Below are 19,501 nucleotides of genomic sequence, written 5' to 3'. Positions count from 1 at the left end.
ACAAAACCAAATAGAGAATATTGATGGGGTGTTTATGACTTGTGAGAAATTTGTTGTACTTTGCATATCAAGTCAAGAGATGTCTTATTCTTATTGGGTTGTTTATGATGGGGTGGGGTATGATTGAACAAGTTTTTTCTACTTTCCCTTTTGTTTTGATTCTTCTCTCCGATGAAAACCAGTTGCAGATCTATTGTAGATCTATGACAAATGTCATAAAATATCGCCAAAATATCGACGATTATTTGTTATTTATCGATATATCGACGATATCAACAAATACTTCTATGTAAAATTTCCCCACACAAAGGGATATATCGACGAAATATATCGAGATTTCAGGGGTCGATATATTCCCATATCCTGATATTATGTACTATGAAAAGCAGTACGTCAGTAATAAAGATGTTACAAGCAAAATAGCGTCGGTCACACACTAACACACGAGTCTTCACTAAGACCATTTCCAATGCAAATAAATATCTAGGGGATGTGACAATATTCACCTCTAAATGGTCAAAAAAATTTGCCCAATGTAAAGGTGAATATCAAGGTGACTATTTTTCCAAGTCAAAACGAAAGTGAAACTTTCAACTGAGATGGTAGCTGAGTTGTGAACTTCAGACGGGATGTTTGATTCCGTCTTGTGTGTTTTTTTTTTTTTTTTTTTTTTTTTTTTTTCATACTCATTCCGTCTGTCTAAGTCGTTTTTTCAATTTTTTTTTTAAACTTTTGATGGAATGATCATTCCGTCTGGGTCGTTTTTTCAATTTTTACACTCAAACGGAATCAAACATTCCGTCCGAAGTTTAAACTCGCCTCTGCATTGGGCAACGTTTTCTTGTTTTTCACCACAAAGTAGCAAAAAGGGGGAAATAGTCCTACGTGGAGGTGAAAAAAAGTTGCTTGCATTGGAAATGCTCTAAGTGGGATTGTGGGAATGGTTGGGATGGTAGGGATTGTGGGGATATGCTCTTCTGGTAGTGTTTTTTTTGTTTTTTTGCGTGAAGATTTTGCAAGTAAAGAATTTTGTAGGAGAAGAGATGAAATTGGATTAAGCGATTGAAAAGAAAGGCTAAATAAGGTTTTGTAGGGTCTAAGTGTCGCCCTAACATATATTTGGGTTTGCGTTTTTGTGTTATACAAGTATGTGAACCGTGTTACGCCATCGGTGTTTTTTCAAGTCTTTAAACCTGTTGCTCTAACATCTCTGGGGTAACATGATTTTATGAATTCTAGTCTAATCTAAAAAACAATATAAAAATATTAGGAAGGATTGAATATAATTTCAGTGACTTGAAAGAGGTTTTCTAATTTATTTTAAATAATATGAAGCTAATTCTAATTTCAGTAAAATGAGGGAGTTTTTTGTAAATTGTTTAAAAAAGATGGAGCTAATTAGAATAATTAAGGGAGGTGTTTTAAAATCTTAAAATAGAGAGATTAGAAATAGTTCGGTTGAGAAGGTTGAGAAGTGTGCCTCCTAAAGATGGGCTATCATATAGTCATTATAGTATAGAGAAGTGAGGGGTAGGGGTATGTGGCCCAAAATGTAGTTTGGTAGGTTTTTGTCTGTCCATCCTCAATCTCTCACCTTTCCTCTCTCTCTCTCCATCTCCTTCCTTCACTCTCCGCCACTTTCCCTCTCTCTCCTTCAGTATCCGCTCACTCCCACTGCTAGCAGTTATACTAGTAATAACACAACTATGGTAGCTGTGGATGGAAACAGTGTTCTGGGTTGAAATTCAGCTTATCTGCAATCCCTTCAATTAGTAGCTTGCTATTTCATTCCTGATAGTACCCAAGAGAATTCTTTCTCTGGAAGAGCATGAGTTGAGCTTTTCTGATGTCACTGTGATGTCACAGTTTAACTTCTTTGATTGCTTCAACAGTCACGACCTTAGGCTAATTAAGTCCAATGGTTTGGGGCTTCAACAGTCGCGACCTTAGGCTAAGTCCAATGGTTTGGAGCGCCATCGCACCAAATGACCAAACCCAAGAGTTCATAAGGTTAGTGGGATAGCATTTGAAGACCCAATGGTTTTTTTAAAAAAAGACAAAAACACCTCCCTAGCCGCCACTCCCAAAGGCGTGTGGAATTTTTTTTTTCCTTCCTTCATTTCCATTTTGCCTTTTTTTCTTTAGTATACAAAAACAGAATAATAAGGATACAAACGTAATTCACCAAAACTAAAGATTTTGAAAATAAATTTGGTCAAACAAATTTTCTAGCCGCCATTTCTACTGGCGTGCAAACCATACGTTATATCGTTAAAATTGGTGGTATAGATAGGTAAATTTATACCGATAGTGTCGGCGGGTTAGTGTTTTGACACACCATTGGACTTAGCCTTAAGGACATTGACGAGTGAGCACTGTGCTATTGCAGAAAACATGCCTCAATTACGAGGTCTCCATCTTATGGGGAACGCATTGTCAAAAAATGGATTGCAAGCCATTCTGGACAAATGTCTCCACCTTGATTATCTTGATCTTAGATGGTGTGATGTTGGTTTAGATGAGGATAATTTGAAGAAATATGCAGGCAAGGATTAAGGATTTACGGTGTCCTAATGATTCCATTGCGATGACAATAATACTGACTCAATTTGTAAAGAACTTATAGGTAAAGCTCATTTTGCAGTTTCATGTGATGTTTGCTTACCAAATGCAGGCAGGCTTTCATTGTTATGCTTGTTTGCTGTGATTGTGCACAACTTGAATGCTTTCAAGTTTACTTTGGACCCATTTTTTTTTTAATGTCAAAGATTCTGTTTGTACAATTTTGTTGGACAAGTTCAACTTGGTGTACGCCTGGATATGCATTCAAGAAATACTACTGTCATAATAGACTGACTCTAACTAAAAAATTTCAATGATTTTTTTCCTATAGTAGTTGGTTGGACACTTGGACGAACTTTTGTTCCAATTATTTTTGTGTCCATTTTTGTAACAGTATTGTCATTACAATATTACATATAACGTTCAGAAAATACCACGGAATAAAAATTCGAGGATGGGTTCGAACTTAAGGTGCTACCTTCAATGTTGAGGAGAGTGAGACTGATGAGATCTCATTTGCTATTGCAGAAAATATGCCCCAAATAAGCGGTTTGCAACTAATGGGGAGCCCATTATACACCATGGATTGCAAGTCATTCTGGATAAATGTCTTCAGAAATATTGATCTAGATGAGCATATTTTGACGAAATATACAGATAAAGTTAAAGATACACGCCTTCCCTATGATTCTACTGCAGACTTTTGGGCTCTACCGCAGACTTTTGGGCTGAACGTTGGTTTTAACTTTTAAGAGTTCACATTCAGATAATCAACAAAAAAGGAAAGAGTTCTTATTCAAGTTCAGAACTTCAGATAGGTTTTGATCTTTCTCTTGACTTGGTACTTTATTTTTCATTCCGACAGATGATGGGGCGTCTTGGTAATAAGAAACAAAGCTGTTGGGTCTTGGTTGTGAACGTGTGATTCCTGTGAATGTGTTATACTGAACTGAACATAATATTTGGCAAAGCCTATAGGACTCATAACTTCATGCACACCTTTGAGACTTAAATCATATATTACCAATTAACAAGATTATTTATGTTACAAGTTAACAATGTGAGTAGCGTTAGATGTGTTGCATTTACAGACTACATACTGACCATCCTTCATCCCAGCTCGACCTGGAAATTATTGCAAAGTCAATTTTCACTGAAGAGTATCCAATTTCACAATACAGATTTACAGCGATCAAACCTGTTCCAATGGCAGTCGATACCAGTAAGCCTTCAGACGTTCATAACATCGACACCACCAAGCCTTTGGACGTGCATAGCATGACATTTGCAATCCCTTAGTGATGAATCTTGCAGGTAGAACAGTTTGTTTTCATAATTTTCCTTTCTATAAACTATCAAAGAGGATTCAATGTTGTAGAAAATCTGTTGGGACTCTGTTGCATTTCAAAAAGCATCATTGACTTCTGCCGGTGGTATCTATTTCTTTTTGCTGCAATTGCTGGAAAAATTGAATAAAAGCTTATTAGAGAATCTATATCAATCGGTCAACTGGAAAAAAAAAATCAGTACTGATTCTGTAATATATTCACAAAGATCCCAGACCTCTCATAAATTATGTCAAAACAGGATTTTATGTTAAATATATGTCCACCCTAATAAGTATCACTTCTAAACGAGTAGATTCTTGAAAATTTCATAAGGAACCTACCTAAGTAAACCGCAGATCAGGTATTTTTAGTTCATAAATCAAAGATTAAAAATATCGTTATGTGCACCATTTACAATATCCTGACTGTGTCATCAATTGCGAAATAATGTTTCCTGGCATCTATTTTCCTGACTCGGTGCGAACTATGTAGGCCAAGTTGGCAATAAGGAAAAAAATCGTGTAGTACGTAAAAAACCTAGGACAGAACAGAACTGAACAAATATTGGCTGATTAAAAAATCGCGTAGCATGTAAGAAACCTACGAGGCTACGACAGAACAGAAAAGAATGAATGTTGGCTGATTAAAAACTTCAAAATAACTGCCAGACTTACAAATTAGATCTTGAGGAGGAGCGAATTCATAATGACTTCTCCCTCTTTTGATGCAGATGTAAATCGTTACAAGTATAATGCTGAGAATGATCAAACACGATAAAGCTATCAAAACTTTCCCAGCAGTGGACAAGCCCCCACTTCTCCAAAATATTGGACATGCAGGCAAAGATGGAACTCCACACAGACCTTTGTTGCCAGAAAGACTGAAAATGAAACAGAAGCACATTATGCGCGGAGAGAATAAATGAAAGTTTACCTACACAACCAACAACCAGAAATCATCAAGCATATCCTTTTCTGACAGTTTTTTTTTTGGTTGATAATGTTTGACAGTTTTATTACGTACTATACTGATTTACTATTATTTTTATTTTTATTTTAGGTTTACAGGTTTTTTATTTTTATTTTTATCATTATTATTATTGTAGATTTTCATTAGTACTATTTCAGGTGCAAAGTCTCTTCAATAAAGACCTCTTTATATCTTACTTTTATTTTTTTCCCATTTCTTATCATTATTACTAATCAAAGATATCTTACAGCATTACAACACTAAAGCTCAACAATCCTGAACATAGCATTGAATAAGAAAATTTCAGCAAGCTTCTGAACACCTCAGGAGTAGACCAGGGCCCAGGCAGCCAAAGAACGGGAAAGAAAAACAAGAAGGGCAACCCCAACCAGTGGTGTCAATCTTCAAAACATAAAACCTCAACTTTATGTTGGTTACTGAAACTTTGTCAGTTATATATACATAGACAGAAAAACAGCATTTGTACGCCTACCTACTATTTTTACTCAATACTTAGATAATGTTGATTTTCATTGGAATACAAATGGGCACGCGATACAAATCAACAATCATCAGTTAGTAGGTACAAAAAGTAAGAATAGAATTACTGAAGGAAAAAATAAATAATAAAACAGTATAATGGACAAATGTATGGGCAATAGAGTAAGTGCTTGCTGCAGACAAGATCATGTATAGCTTTTTTATGCATAACAGACATGTCAATAGTTAGATTCAAAATGTTCAGTTCATGGAACGGTTAAAGAAAAAGACCCTAACATTCATAATCCTCCATTATTGTACTTCCCACACGAGGCAAAGTTAATCTCCCACAATTGATATTATTTTCTGACACTTGAAACTCATTAAAACAGCCATAGGAAGGCGTCAACTTATACTTCTCAAATGACCGTGTCTCTTTCAAACAAAAACCAGAGATATTCCTCATAGACAACGGAGACCAAAACCGTGAGTATGGCATTCATCATGCTTCCTTGTGAGCTTGAAAAATCTTGGTCAATCAAATATCACCACAAAACCAGGTGTGGAAATGAGAATCACACCACTAACTCAGCTGCCCTATAGAGCTTCAAGGTACATTTGGCAGAGATACATTCCCACAAGGAAACTATATGTGTGAGGATATTGCCAGTCTGCCACTGACTGACAAAGGCTGATACCAAACAGGTAATGGAACTACCTATCTGACTGGACTACGTCAATCTCAGCCAAGAACGTTGCCAACAAGTGGGAAAGGTTATTTTACTTATTAAGGTAACACTCATTTTAGACATCTAAACACCTTAATGAACAAAGCTCAAAAACTGACTTTGAGGATGAAAGTTTCTTTTGTAGGGTCACCCCATGCCTTTGCCTGTTGAAGAAGCTGAAAGCTTATCTCTCTTTTACAATCTCATTAAATAGGTAAGTTTGGTACCGAACTATCATTATATATAGACTATTACACTATTCTTACAAGTTATAACTCAGTGAAGAAAGCTCAGATGTGACGAAAGAGCACCAGATGCGCCAAAGAAAACACCCATAAGCGAAGAAAGAAACCACAAGCTTAGTTCTTATAAGGAGTGAAAGTTTTGGAATCTGATATCCCAGGCCTCCTCTTCACCAACTAAAATAGAAATTCCAAAACCACAACAAATAGAATACAACTTACTCAATAACTCCACCATGGACACCGATGGAGTAAACTTTTTCGGGCACTATCCCTTCCAATTCATTATCATTTAACAGCCTGAAATATGTACAAATGGAAATGAATTAAAAATGATGAAACCAGCTCACGCAAAGAAAGGCATAATCAATAACCGGCAATTTCTACGAAAGGAAGTTCAAACATTGACTTCTTTTGCCTCAAGATTTTTGCAAGAACTACTGATGCTGCATAGAACTTCCTCCAATCCATATTAATAAAATCCAACACTACATTTCTGTTTCTCAGGTATCAAGACTGCATTTTAACAACAAACTCTTTCTGGGTATATTTGGATAGCATCATTCATGGTTGATGGGTATATTTGGATTTGGATGGCATCATTCATGGTTGATTAATAGAAATACTACAATACAGAGACCCACAACTAAAATACCACTTACGCAAGTTGTAGACTAGAAGCAGATAGGCTATATGGTATTGATCCCGAAAATTTATTATTTGACAGATCTCTGCACCACAACACCAGGTTAGAAGTAAAATAAAAGCGAAGCTCGTCCATCCCAAAGCAAATCCACTCAGATCAGTGGCAGTGAAATATCCCTTATATACTTACAGTCTTACAAGAGAGTGATGACCAAGCCCTGAGGGTAGAGCACCTTCCAAAGAATTAGTGCTTAAATTCCTGAAGAGAATAAAGGTTCAACTGAAATTGGAGCACATGATCCCGGAGTTGAAGGGTACAAACAAACTAAAATGTAATAACTTGATACTTACAAGCTTACCAAGTTCACTAGAAGACTTATCTGCTCACTGATATAACCTTTCAATCCTTGACTTCCAAGATCTCTGTTCAGTCAAAATTCTATTATAAGGAACAGAACTAGCAGAACCAAATATAAGTCCCATTAGCATGTTATAAGGGACCTGAAACCAACATGCCTGTAGCTAACTTTCTAGAGCCTAATTATAAGCCTAAAATAATGTGAAACATGACTACACAAGTGAAACCTATCTACACAAAATCAAGCGAACTGTGTAGAGGTCCAAGAGTTAAATGTCAAAGTGAATACAACTATCATATACTAGATTGATGCACGCACGTTGTGCGTTTTGCTTAAAGCATCAAAGGGTAATATTGTCAATCTACTAAAAAACAAAGGGTAACATTTTCAAAACAAAAAATGACCAAGAGTTTTAGAGATACATAAAAAAATATTTTTTCACTGTTGCAGGACTGTAGATGAGAGTCCCGGACATTAAAGTAGTTTAGATATGGCTAGGTGGTGATTTAGATCAAAGCGGTTAAATTGGCTGAATTAGATGACAACAATCACAATTGGGACGTAATCAGGCCAAACATAAGTTCACTTCGGCCTGATTCATAATGCAAAACGTTGGACACAATACAATTCGGTGGCCTGCAACACACAATATTCAGTCAAAATCGAAATGGGCATGTGTTTCAAGTAACAGTATTCAGATTAGGAAAAGTCATCTACAAGGATCATTTGGAAACTTTTTTTTTGGTGATCTGTAGTTTCTTATGAGGGGAACTGCGTTTTCGCAGATGTTATGTACTGTAGAATAGACAGCCAGATTTACCCAAAGTTTAAGAAGAAATACACATTGTCTCTTTCTACAGCTACTAAAACCTAAAAACACTAGCATATGCATGTAAATTGCTAAGTACCTTATCAACTAATCAAGAACGCAAATATATCAGCACTTGGATTACATGTGATTAACTGCATATTTGCATGCCATGCTATAATAAACTTACATTTTTGATACCACAAGAGCAGATTTTTGCTTGTTGGTATGACAAGTAACACCCTCCCAAGCATCCCAACTTGAAGGAGCACAGGGATCTCCATTCCAGCCCATTCTATCAGGAACTCGTAGTGACTCCTTTAATGCTCTCATTGCAATCACTACAACACACCAAACACCATCAATCAAAAGAAACACTAAAAAGCAACAGAAAGATATCTTTCTGAACTATCAATCCAAAGTAGTTACCTTGATCATGAACAGTTGAGATATCTTTCCGAACCAAAGCATAGCTCTCGAGACCACATATTATTGGCGCGCCAACAACCGGAACAAGTTTCACACTCAAACTTGTACTATTCAAATTCTTGATAATATAACGCCAATTCAGAGCAGCAAACCCCCCAACCTGCTTAAATATATCAATCCTACTCACATTCCTCTGATTAATCAAAACATCAAAAACCCTTTTCCCAGCTGAATTCACACTCACATCAATCTCCGCAAAATGGAACCAAACCAAGTAATCCAACTTCGCATCCACCGACAATTCATACTCCAAAGCCCCATTTCCCAAATGCGTCACTGCTGTCTGATACAATTCCTTTGGAAAATAATTAGGCCGTTGATTCGTCCCAAGTATATTATTCTTAGTACGTAAATCCTTAACCATATTTGGATTCGAATAATAAACACGAAAGCCCCTATCATTTTGCCAACGACGCCCAAACTTATCCACATTACTAAATCCTAACCCCGAAGCATCATACCCGCAACTCAATCTACCATAACTTACAAACATAACATTATTACCAATACTCGACGAGTCATAAGACAATGGATCAATTTGTATAATTTCAAGTGACCCAATCACAGGAGCATCAGTAGCAATACTATAAAAACATATATCAGCTTGACCATCCTCGACGAAAGTCATTAAGTCCGAAAACGCACCATTCTTGTCTACATTTTGAGGCCAAGGATATCTCCTTTGGAAAACTACAGTGTCCTCAATTGATACATCAAAGCTAGGGGAATGTAACTTACTATCATAGTTATCGTAAACAGTAAATGTACGTATGAAGTATTTACCATTGATTAAGTTTGGAATACTGTAACAGTTTTTTTTACCTGATGAGATTGGAAAGAACCGGATGGTTTGATATTGTTGTGTGGATTTGAACTGGTTTGGTTCGGAGACTAGACCAGATGAACCACCTGTGTAGTACCGGTCTGATAACCATGTTTGGTTGTACTTGTTTGTGAAAGTTGTTTGGCTTCCACAGTTTATTCTGTATGATGTTTCTGTTAAGAACAAAAAAAATGAAAGGAAATATATAAAACGGTTATTATAGTTAAAAAGTTCGTTAAAGAAGTAGAGTGGGAGAAAAAGTTAGAGAGAGAGTAAAGTAAAGTACCATAAGGGTAGGGAGTGAGAGAAGTAACAAGAATGGGTAGAGAGAGAAAGAGGAATGGGAGGAGGCAGTAGTGAGAAGACATGGATGAGTTTTGAGGTGGGAGCTAGGAATTGTGAGAAGTGAAGTGGGGAGGAAGTATGATTGTGCCGAACTCAAAGTGTTGGGAGTTGGGTGGTGAGCTGGGATTTGGACTTTTTGTGAAGGTTCATTTGAGGACCCCGTGAGATGTGGGTCCAAGTTGAGTAATTCTACGTGTATTTATTCGAGGTGTATTTAAAGTGTCATGTGATTGATAGGATGTCAAAGTCAGGAATTTGATTACGTGAGTTCATACTTGAATACTGTTTTTTTTTTACGCTAAATACTTGAATACTTGATTCCGCGTGAGGAGCAACACTTCATACTATACAGCATTCACATTTGTAGTGGCTTTGAGACTTCGTAGTTTCGGATTGAAGTGATAATTATTGAAGACAAAAAATGCGCCTTCTTGCAAAATGGAATGCACAGATCTTTCTTCAGTAATTTATTTCTGGGAACATTGTCTCTTTGTACAGTACTGTCATTCGGTTCACTTCACAGCACGTACAAAGAATCTTTCGCGAGGGGTAAGCTTGTGGTATCAGAAGAAAAGACCATCAAATAATGCGACAGCATAAAAGATAATAAGAAGAATCTCGAAAGAGAATCAATGAATCATCATTGGTCCCGGCATTCAAAAGATATTCTCTCATCTCCGGCTTTCTTCTTCCTTTCCTTTGTGTGCTTTTCTCCATACTATATGAGCTAAACATTCTGCAAAGAGAATCTTTAAAAAAAAATGGAATTCGTTTAAATTAACCACCATTTTAGATAGCCAAATTTGTGGACAACGAATGATGTTCAGGATTAGGATTTAGGAATATTTATTACTTATTAAGCTGTCCCATTGGCCATTGCAAATATTAATTTTTGCTTCCTATGACCATTGAGGAATATATGTAGTCATGAAGTCTGTTTACTACTGCTTGCCCATAAATTCATTTGGAATCACTTTGTAGAGCATAAGGCCAACAGGCACCAACTCTGCTAATCTACAATGAATGGTCACCGACACTAACAAACGCATCTTGCATTCAAGAACTGAAAATGTTGGAAATAGATAGTTGTTGTAGTACAGTGGGCCGGGTCGTGGATGATGAAGATCCAAAGTTCAAACTTAACCATTTCGATTGAGACAATAACTTCTCATCAAAAAAAATAGATTGAGACAATAACTGGCATGGTGCATAAACCACAAGTCACAATCTACAGTATTTAGGCCGTCGCACGTGTCAGGAAAATATTAAATCTGCTGCTCGTGGGCCATAGCCTAGGTGGTATGAATGCCACGTTTACAGATTGTAGAGGACCACACACCTTAATGGGCGGGCCTGCCTAAGTAATTACTGTGCCAGTTTCTGACAAAACGGGCCGGACTCAGGTCCCAGAAATGGGCCAATATGGCTTAATATGTCTTGGGCCTCATCACTCAACAAACCGTACAAATACAGGCATTATTGGGCCTATCAATTATTTTTTCAGGTTCCTGCAGATCCCTGCAATTCATAAAGGCGAAGTAGCGAACCTAGTGACACAAAACGGCCTAGATGTATAACTATTAACTAGTAGGATTTACAGATTGCTCTAGAGAGAGTGGAATTTTTTTTTTTTATAAGCCTAGAGAGTGGAGATGATTCGAGGAATGTTTCATGTATCGACTCTACTGTAATTCTAGAAGCATCACGGATCCACTGTATTGAGAATTTGTCAATTTGAGATGTGATATTATTTTCCCAGGTCTCCCGTGGATCAGTTGCCAGTTTAATACAAAGTCCAAATTACCATTTTTTTTTCTATGTTCATGTTTTACAATTTCCCAGTTTCCCGACGTAAAATGGATCTCTGAGACTTCTGAGTCCCACTTTTGGCAGGGATGAAACATGGAAGAACAGATGGTTTCACCCTATAATTGGATTGGTAGAAACATGAGTCGTTATTGAACCTTCAAAGTTCAAACAAACATCAATGACAGAATCAAGAAAGAGATAAAATCAAGTGGCCTGAATATAATATTACACCACGTGCATTTTCTTTCCAAGTATCCTTGATTCCAACCCTTTTTCACAAAATCATGAAAAGATAAATTTATTGTTAGAGAGTGACAAAACTGATTTCTTGTGGAAAAGTTGATGAATGAAGGAAATAATAATTACTGATGAGTTGGCTTGCTGCAGGACCTTTACGAACCAGTTGATAAGCCAAGTGGACAAGTAGTGGTTTTCGGTTTATGTGTAGAAGACTAGATGCTGCCCAATTGAGGACTGAAAAGAATATATATGGCACATTTCTGATCATGGAAAACTTAATTTTCTTTTCTGGGTCTTTTTGGAGGTAGAGAAAAGTCAGAAACAATGGGATCCTGAAGCTGTTTTCTTTTGTAAATTTGTAAGAGATGGAAGTAGCTAGCTAGAACAACTATTGCCAATATTATTATCTATCCTCGTCCTAATCGACAGATGAAACTTTGGATGGAAACATACTTCATAGTAAGAAATTCGGTATCAGTTATTCTAGTGTGCATGGTGTCCGCGGATAGCGTAGTCCTTTTAACTATAAGATGATCCTAATCACCTGAGGCTGACCATCCTAGTTTCGTTAGGAACCCGGCCACACAAAATTTTGTATTCGTGTACTAGTTTAGGTATAAGATTGTTGTGCTTGTTTGCCTGTGAAACTTGCCATGTAAAATTGAGCTGAAAGGAGTGTACGTATTTGTCTAATACCAACAAAAAAATATTCAAATTTAACTACTTAAACCTTTTTTTTAAGTATTTGCATGTTTGTAGAAAAGCATATAATTGGAGGCTGAAACACCTATTAACCTTCCTATGAGACCATCCATTTAGTTTCTGCAAAATGTAATTCTTGAAACCATATCTATTCCAAATTTGAAATTTCCAATGCTGTTGTTGTTTATCATATGGAATCTTCTTTTTCTTTTCGATCAATTTTCATTACAACGGTCAGTTACCTTACTTACCTATATACTTAGATTTACTGATTTACAACGCTCTATTAGAATTAGTAATAGTATTCCTGAAGGACTAAAAGAGAATGAAAAGGAAAAGAACCTGCCTTGGTCAGATATCTCTTTCGAAAAAGTGTACCTCTTTTATCCCTTGTTTCATCTGAACCAGGCAGACCCTTTAATACGCAAAGTCGCGACTGAAAAACGTTTTCCTTCCCTGATTTACTGGGCCCTTTGACTACTTTACAATAAAATGCTCTCAGTAATTATTGGGTGGATCGTGTCCATCAGAGATTCAAATGATGGGAATATAGGCCGGGGCAGCTCTTCAACATGAGCACACCGCATTTTTTTTTTCGAACACACTGCATATTAGCATATATAATACAGCTATACTCATTTTGAGGGTCATGTTATCTACATGCAAGTACATAAGATAATTTAGTTTAGTCTGTTTTCTGTAATTCTTTTAGTAGTCCTTCACTCCTCAGTGATCAACAAACCTAATAAACAGGGCGAATATCGAGTGGCCTCAAAACCGATTTGTGTCATTAGTTTATCATAAATTGAGTCAAATTTCTGTATATTTTTCCGCGGTTCGTATTTAACACCCAAAATGGCAATAGATTGGTGGTTTTTACTTTTTTTATAGTATTTTAATCACGCATTTTTTAATTTAAAGATCAATCGTCAATGCGAGTAAGTTAAGATCATAAGACTGATAATCTTATAATCCCAACAAAAGGAAAAGCCACGTCTTCTTCGTTTTCAAGCGTAGGACCGCGGCCAAGTTGCATGGCCAAATTATGATGGGTGGGTGGCAGAGGGTATGGCACACTTCAAATCATGGGGGATAACATCACAACAATTGGTGAAGTGTTCCGTCAATTGGACAATGCATTCCACCTTAAAACATTTTGTGAGAGTAAAGGATTAGCTAGTCCCGTATCCAAAATTTCTCAACAACAGATTCTTCAGAACAACCATCACCTTCTTTTGAAGCTCCATCAACATCAGTTTTTCAGGGCGTGGGGAGGGAGCTAGGTAATACGTCCAGCTAAACTCAATGATTACACTCACAAAATTAAAATTACCCAATTGGAGGGATTAGAGGATCTGCATATATTTGAGAACTTGTTAAATGCTACAGTTGTTGTTAGCTCTCAAGTATTAATTTTCTTCTGATCCTGATATTTTTGACCAAATCCTTACACCGTCATTTTCATCATGTGCACCATTTAATGGGCCAGATGGATTGTTATTTCCAGGATCTTAAATCAAAAAAACATAACCACTTACCAGTACGGCAGTACTGTAATCTGCACAGCTGCACTCAGACATTGTAAGAGATGGAGATCAACTAGTCCTAAATCGGCATAGTTAGTTCTAACTCCACAATGAACCTGGCCTGACTTTTTAATTTTTGTCTGGCCTTAACATTTCATCTGCACAATGAACACGGCTCTATGTATCATCATATTTGCCGAAGTTTGAAGAATTAATTAATAATCCATGCACTGATACACTCTGTACGATCAAAATAATCGGCAGATATTTTCATTCTTGTACTTTCAGCAGTCGGCACATTTCAATTGGCAATTGGCAATTGGCACTGCTGTTGGCGTATTAAAATAGAGAAGTATTTCGGCATGTTTTCAGTAGCAAATGCCAAGTGGCTGCAAGATCGATGTATTGAGGCAAATGTCAGAACTTTACTCCTTGATTAGCTGATCTTACTCCACCCACTATAATTCTATAAACAATCAATCACAGCAAGACAAAAGAAGAAGAACGCGTTTTTCCAGCCTGTACTGCCACCTTTTATTCCTTCATTGCTCCATCTCTTTCTTTAGAAAATTTCTTCATCCCTTTTTTTCTGTTTTCACAGTTCACACTTCACACTTCATTTCAATTAACTCCTTCACACGCCCACTAGCACTTCCTCACGCACCAAATGTCCCTTGTCCAATACATTGCCCTCTTCCTCCTCTTCATATCCACCACCACTTCTTCCACCACAATCACCAATCCCATACCCCTCCCAAAATTTAGAGAAGCCCCAGCATTCCGAAACGGCCCAAAATGCCAAAAAATACCACTCCCCTCATTCCACAAAAACTCTCCCCACAACCCATCACTCATCCACATATCAATGACACTTGACACACACTACCTCCGTGGTTCAATAGCAGGAATACTCTCAATTCTCCAACATGCTTCATGTCCACAAAACATTGTTTTCCACTTCCTTATTTCCCAACAACGTAAACAACTATACAACACAATACTAACCACATTCCCTTACCTCAATTTCCACTTCTACTACTTTGACACAAATCTTGTACGCAATATAATCTCTTCTTCTATTCGTCGCGCACTCGATCAGCCTCTAAACTATGCTAGAATTTATGTACCGGATCTTCTTTCGAACGGGGTACGTCGAATTATTTATTTTGATTCAGATATTATAGTAGTTGATGATGTTGAAAAACTATGGTCTATAAATTTAGGCCCCCATGTATTAGGTGCACCTGAATATTGTCATGCCAATTTTACACATTATTTCACTGAGGAATTTTGGTCCAACCCAATTTTTTCCAGTGCGTTTAAAGATCGTAAACCATGTTATTTTAACACGGGTGTTATGGTTATTGATGTGATGAAATGGAGACAAGGAAAGTATAGTGGGAAATTAGAAATGTGGATGAGTTTACAAAAGAAGTATAGGATATATGAGTTGGGTTCATTACCACCTTTTTTATTAGTGTTTGCTGGTGATGTTAAAGGTGTGGAACACAGATGGAATCAACATGGACTTGGTGGTGATAATATTCAAGGTTTGTGTAGAAATCTTCACCCTGGTCCAGTTAGTTTGCTTCATTGGAGTGGTAAAGGTAAACCATGGTTGAGATTAGATTCTAAACAACCTTGTCCTTTGGATAGTCTTTGGGCACCTTATGATTTGTTTCATCGTAATGATGAGTCTTTGTTTTCGTACACCTGAAGACACTGGATTAGTACTTAAAGTCTTAAAGAGCGAGAAAGAGGCCAAGAGAAGTGACATAAAGAGTGGGACGTTGCTTTGAATTTGTCATTCTGGTGAACAGTGAAGACTGTATGATGTTTGGTGATCCGAGGAAGATCGGATGGTCAATACTTGAGCGTATACCGTATAGTACGTTTTCGGATATTTGGCTCCAGTTGGAAAGTGGCTGCTGAGGTCACAGAACCGAAAAAAGACGGAAAAGGATGGGAAGTTTTGTTGAGTCTTCGCACTCAGTATGGCTGTTTGAAGAAAATTGTTTAGTTGTTTCTCACTTTTGAATATCTTCCTTTCTTTGGTTCCATATATACTTTCGTACTTATACCATCCACCATTACTCATAGACAATTTTCCAGTTATTTGTTCTCGATGTTACTTCTATAAGGGTACTTCGTACCCATAATAAAATGACTAATTTTATTTTTTTCTATGCAGTCCAATTTGTTAACAGAAATTTGCAACTGGTTGTGATTTTTAAGCTTATAGTTAGTGCTATTGTCTGGCACCATATAACATCATAAGCTCTATGACTATAGGATCACCATCATTATGAAAAATGGCACACAAGGTACCTAAACAAGTGCCATTGCCCATACAGTATGTGGAAAAGGAAACGTTGACAGCAACTAGATTAGTTGGTTCGAACCCGTCAGCATCCATTTCAAGAATTAATCCTGAATTAGTTGCCAAATTATGCTATTTTGTCCATGTTATTCACTACTAGGATGTTAGAGATGATCTGTAATTTGTTAAGATGTTGGTAATATATGTGCAATTATTATTGTTTGATATAAGATGATCTTATCCAACACGTCATTTCCAGTCTATGATTGCATGTTATCGACATCTTGATCTATGTTCGTTATGTATGATTGTATGAATATGAAATCCTTAATTACCAATTGATTATATTAAAGCACGCAATTAATGCCAAATAAGTTAGTCTGAAATTGGGGTTCTTGAGATTTTGGTGACTAAATTGAATTGTTAATAGTTATCTGCATTCTGCAACCAAACACACACTTTTGTAATATGATCCTCGAAATGGATGTTATGCTTCAGATCTTACCACACACCTGAACACAAGGAAGTTGTGGAGAAAATTACTGTATATTACAATATACAAACACTTGATACTGAAAAAACTCGCAAGGATTGACCTTTTCTTCTAGGATCCCCAAACTTGAACGAAAATTCAAATCTAGTCTTACGTAAAAGCTTTGGATCATGTTGGTTATGGTGGTGCAATGGGGATAATTGGGGACCGGCTTTATAAATAAGATTTTTTTTTTCGATAAACTATAAATAAGAAATTTGATATGAACTACCACATTTTATAATGTGTTAATCGTTATCACACATGCCAGGAAAGACGGCTTCAAATACTGCATTACTATTTCTTCAATGCAAAAACAATACTTTCTACAGTTCTACCCGTCTACCTTAGTCAAAATACGGTTAACTTATTAACGGGCAACATCCACATTTTAGAGCATTTGCAATGCAGGGAAATAAGGGGGGTTTGTGAAAACTTTCACCTAGTTGGGTCCAAAAGTGTTGTGCAATGCAGGGTGATAAACTCGGTGACTATTTTCCCCAGCTCAAAACAAGGTGAAACCTTCCACCGAGTTTTTCACTGACTTGTTAACTTCGGACGGGATGTTGGATTCCGTCTGAATTACAAAACTTGGGATGTTGGATTCCGTCTGGATTACAAAACTCACCAAACGGAATCCAACATCCCGTCCGGAGTCCTAACGGCTAGTTTACCAACGGTCAAAAAGTCATAACGGGAAAAAACGGTCAAAATAAAAAACTTTGGTATATATATAACATTTGTTTCATTTCAACTCACACTTCCAACAATCATATATCATATTTTTTTCTTCTTTAAAATCAGTTCTTAAAAAAAAACCAAATATCAAATGGCATCAACTCAAGCATCTCAAGCAAGTGGTAGCACTCAAGCAAAAGCGATAACTCACTTTAGCATGTCCAATGATCAAACTCTATGTCTTGCTTGGATAAAAATTAGTGAAGACTCCATTGTTGGTGCTTTCCAAAATGCAAAAAGATTTTGGAATCGTGTAACAAACGAGTTCAATCAAGCACGTGGGTCGGATAGGTCTCCCGATTCAATTAGCGGTAGGTGGAAATATATTTCAAAAATGATGAACAAGTTTGTTGCAATTGTGAATGCGGTGGAGGCTCGACATACAAGTGGTACAACAATACAAAGCCGGGTAATTACAACGTTGTCAATTTGAAATTTATTGATTATCTTAGTCTTAGTCTAATTATTTCCGTCTTAGTCTAATTATCTTAGTGTATTTATTATTTCTATTTTAGTCTTAGTCTAATTATTATTTTAGTTTAATTATCTTAGTCCTAGTGATTATTTTAGTCTAATTACCACCATTTTATTTTTAGTTGTCCGAGGCAAGGATGCATTACCAACTACAAGAAAAATCGGCTTTTCACTTGATCATTGTTACGTTATACTCAAGGATAATCCAAAGTGGAGTAACGCGTTTTTGAGGCAAGGTCAAGCCGCCCCACAAAAGGAAAAAGGTCGTAAAATGATGGTGAAGATTCAACTTCTAATTCACCAAGTGTTGGTGGAGTTGAATTGGAGGGTTCTCAAGAAATAGAGCGTCCAAAAGAAATGGAACGTCCTCTTGGATCGAAGAAAGTCAAGTCCAAAAGGAACCAAGAAAAATCAGTTGGTATATTGGAGGGTTACTTTACACGTTTAAAGAATACATTTTCACAAGATGCAAATGAAACACAAAAATGCTTAGAACTTAGGGAAAGGGAACTTGCATATGGTCAAAGAACTGTGATGGCAAGAGAAGAAAAAAATCGGATTCAAGCAGAAAAAAATCAAGTTCAATTGGAAAAAAATCGGCTTCAAAAGATGCAATATGAAGCTAAGATTTTAGCGACCAATACAAGTGTCTTCCATCCCGATACAGCTTTTATAATCGAGCAACAATAAGCTGAAATACGTGCTGAATGGGCAAGGGCTAGAGGTGGTTCTAGCTCTAACTAAACTTATGTAATATCTAGTATTTTATTTTAATTAAAGTACTATGTATTTTAATTAATGCACTATGTATTTTAATTTCATTGTCTTTTTAATTAATGCACTATGTATATTCTGTCCAATATAATTATTTTCATAGAAATACAATTACCAATAAAATTAAAATACATAGTGCATTTAGTTCATTAAAACACAACTCATTAAACACATAAGAACTTATAGGAATTACATAGGAAATACATTAGGAAATACATAGGAAATATGTTGGAACTTAATAGTTCACGTTAGGAAATACATAGGAATTACATATGAAATACATTAGGAAATACATAGGAAATACGTTGAAACTTAATAGTTCACGTTAGAAAATACATAGGAAATACACTTTCATTTCCATTTTAATTTTTGCCTCCTTCTCCCTCATTTGGATCCGACCAATTTGGATCATAAATTGGTACCGGATCTGCTGTTTCTTCAATACCAGTCCAATTAAAAACATGTTCAACTAAGTCCTTTTGAAGATTAGTATGTGTAACTTCATTTCTGATCTTATTTATTGCTTCAATCATCGATAGACAAAATGAAAACCATCATCTTCACGAAGAAGCGGTATTGTTTCTTTCCTCTGACCTTTCCAATTCCAA

At 36.5% G+C, this 19,501-nt stretch overlaps 2 protein-coding genes across 3 annotated transcripts; one reads left to right on the top strand and one right to left on the bottom strand.

Moving 5' to 3' along the window:
* Nucleotides 1-3,562: 3,562 nt before the first annotated feature.
* Nucleotides 3,563-9,896, bottom strand: LOC147479824 (receptor-like protein 4). 2 transcript variants are annotated; one of them, XR_015207050.1, is made up of 10 exons: nt 9,720-9,896; nt 8,551-9,606; nt 8,312-8,462; nt 7,306-7,377; nt 7,145-7,213; nt 6,972-7,040; nt 6,532-6,609; nt 4,565-4,770; nt 3,761-4,021; nt 3,563-3,687 (listed from the first exon to the last, which is right to left on the bottom strand). XR_015207050.1 is itself a non-coding variant. In XM_086581616.1 (9 exons), exons 1-9 carry the CDS (start codon nt 9,799-9,801, stop codon nt 3,918-3,920), a joined length of 1,887 nt encoding a protein of 628 aa, XP_086437742.1. In that variant the 5' UTR covers nt 9,802-9,896; the 3' UTR covers nt 3,563-3,917. The 2 variants fall into 2 exon arrangements, 1 of the variants encoding a protein (XP_086437742.1); XM_086581616.1 differs by having other exon boundaries at nt 3,563-4,021.
* Nucleotides 9,897-14,620: 4,724 nt separating this feature from the next.
* LOC147479823 (putative galacturonosyltransferase-like 3) lies at nt 14,621-16,239 on the top strand. The gene has a single exon (XM_086581617.1). It carries the CDS (start codon nt 14,723-14,725, stop codon nt 15,770-15,772), a length of 1,050 nt encoding a protein of 349 aa, XP_086437743.1. The 5' UTR covers nt 14,621-14,722; the 3' UTR covers nt 15,773-16,239.
* The last annotated feature ends 3,262 nt before the right edge of the window (nt 16,240-19,501 follow it).

Source organism: Coptis chinensis, chromosome 8 (genome assembly GCF_015680905.1).
Source record: "Coptis chinensis isolate HL-2020 chromosome 8, ASM1568090v1, whole genome shotgun sequence".
Classification (NCBI taxonomy): Eukaryota; Viridiplantae; Streptophyta; class Magnoliopsida; order Ranunculales; family Ranunculaceae; genus Coptis; species Coptis chinensis.
Note: the sequence above shows the minus strand (reverse complement) of the source record. Positions and strands in the feature narration are given on the sequence as shown.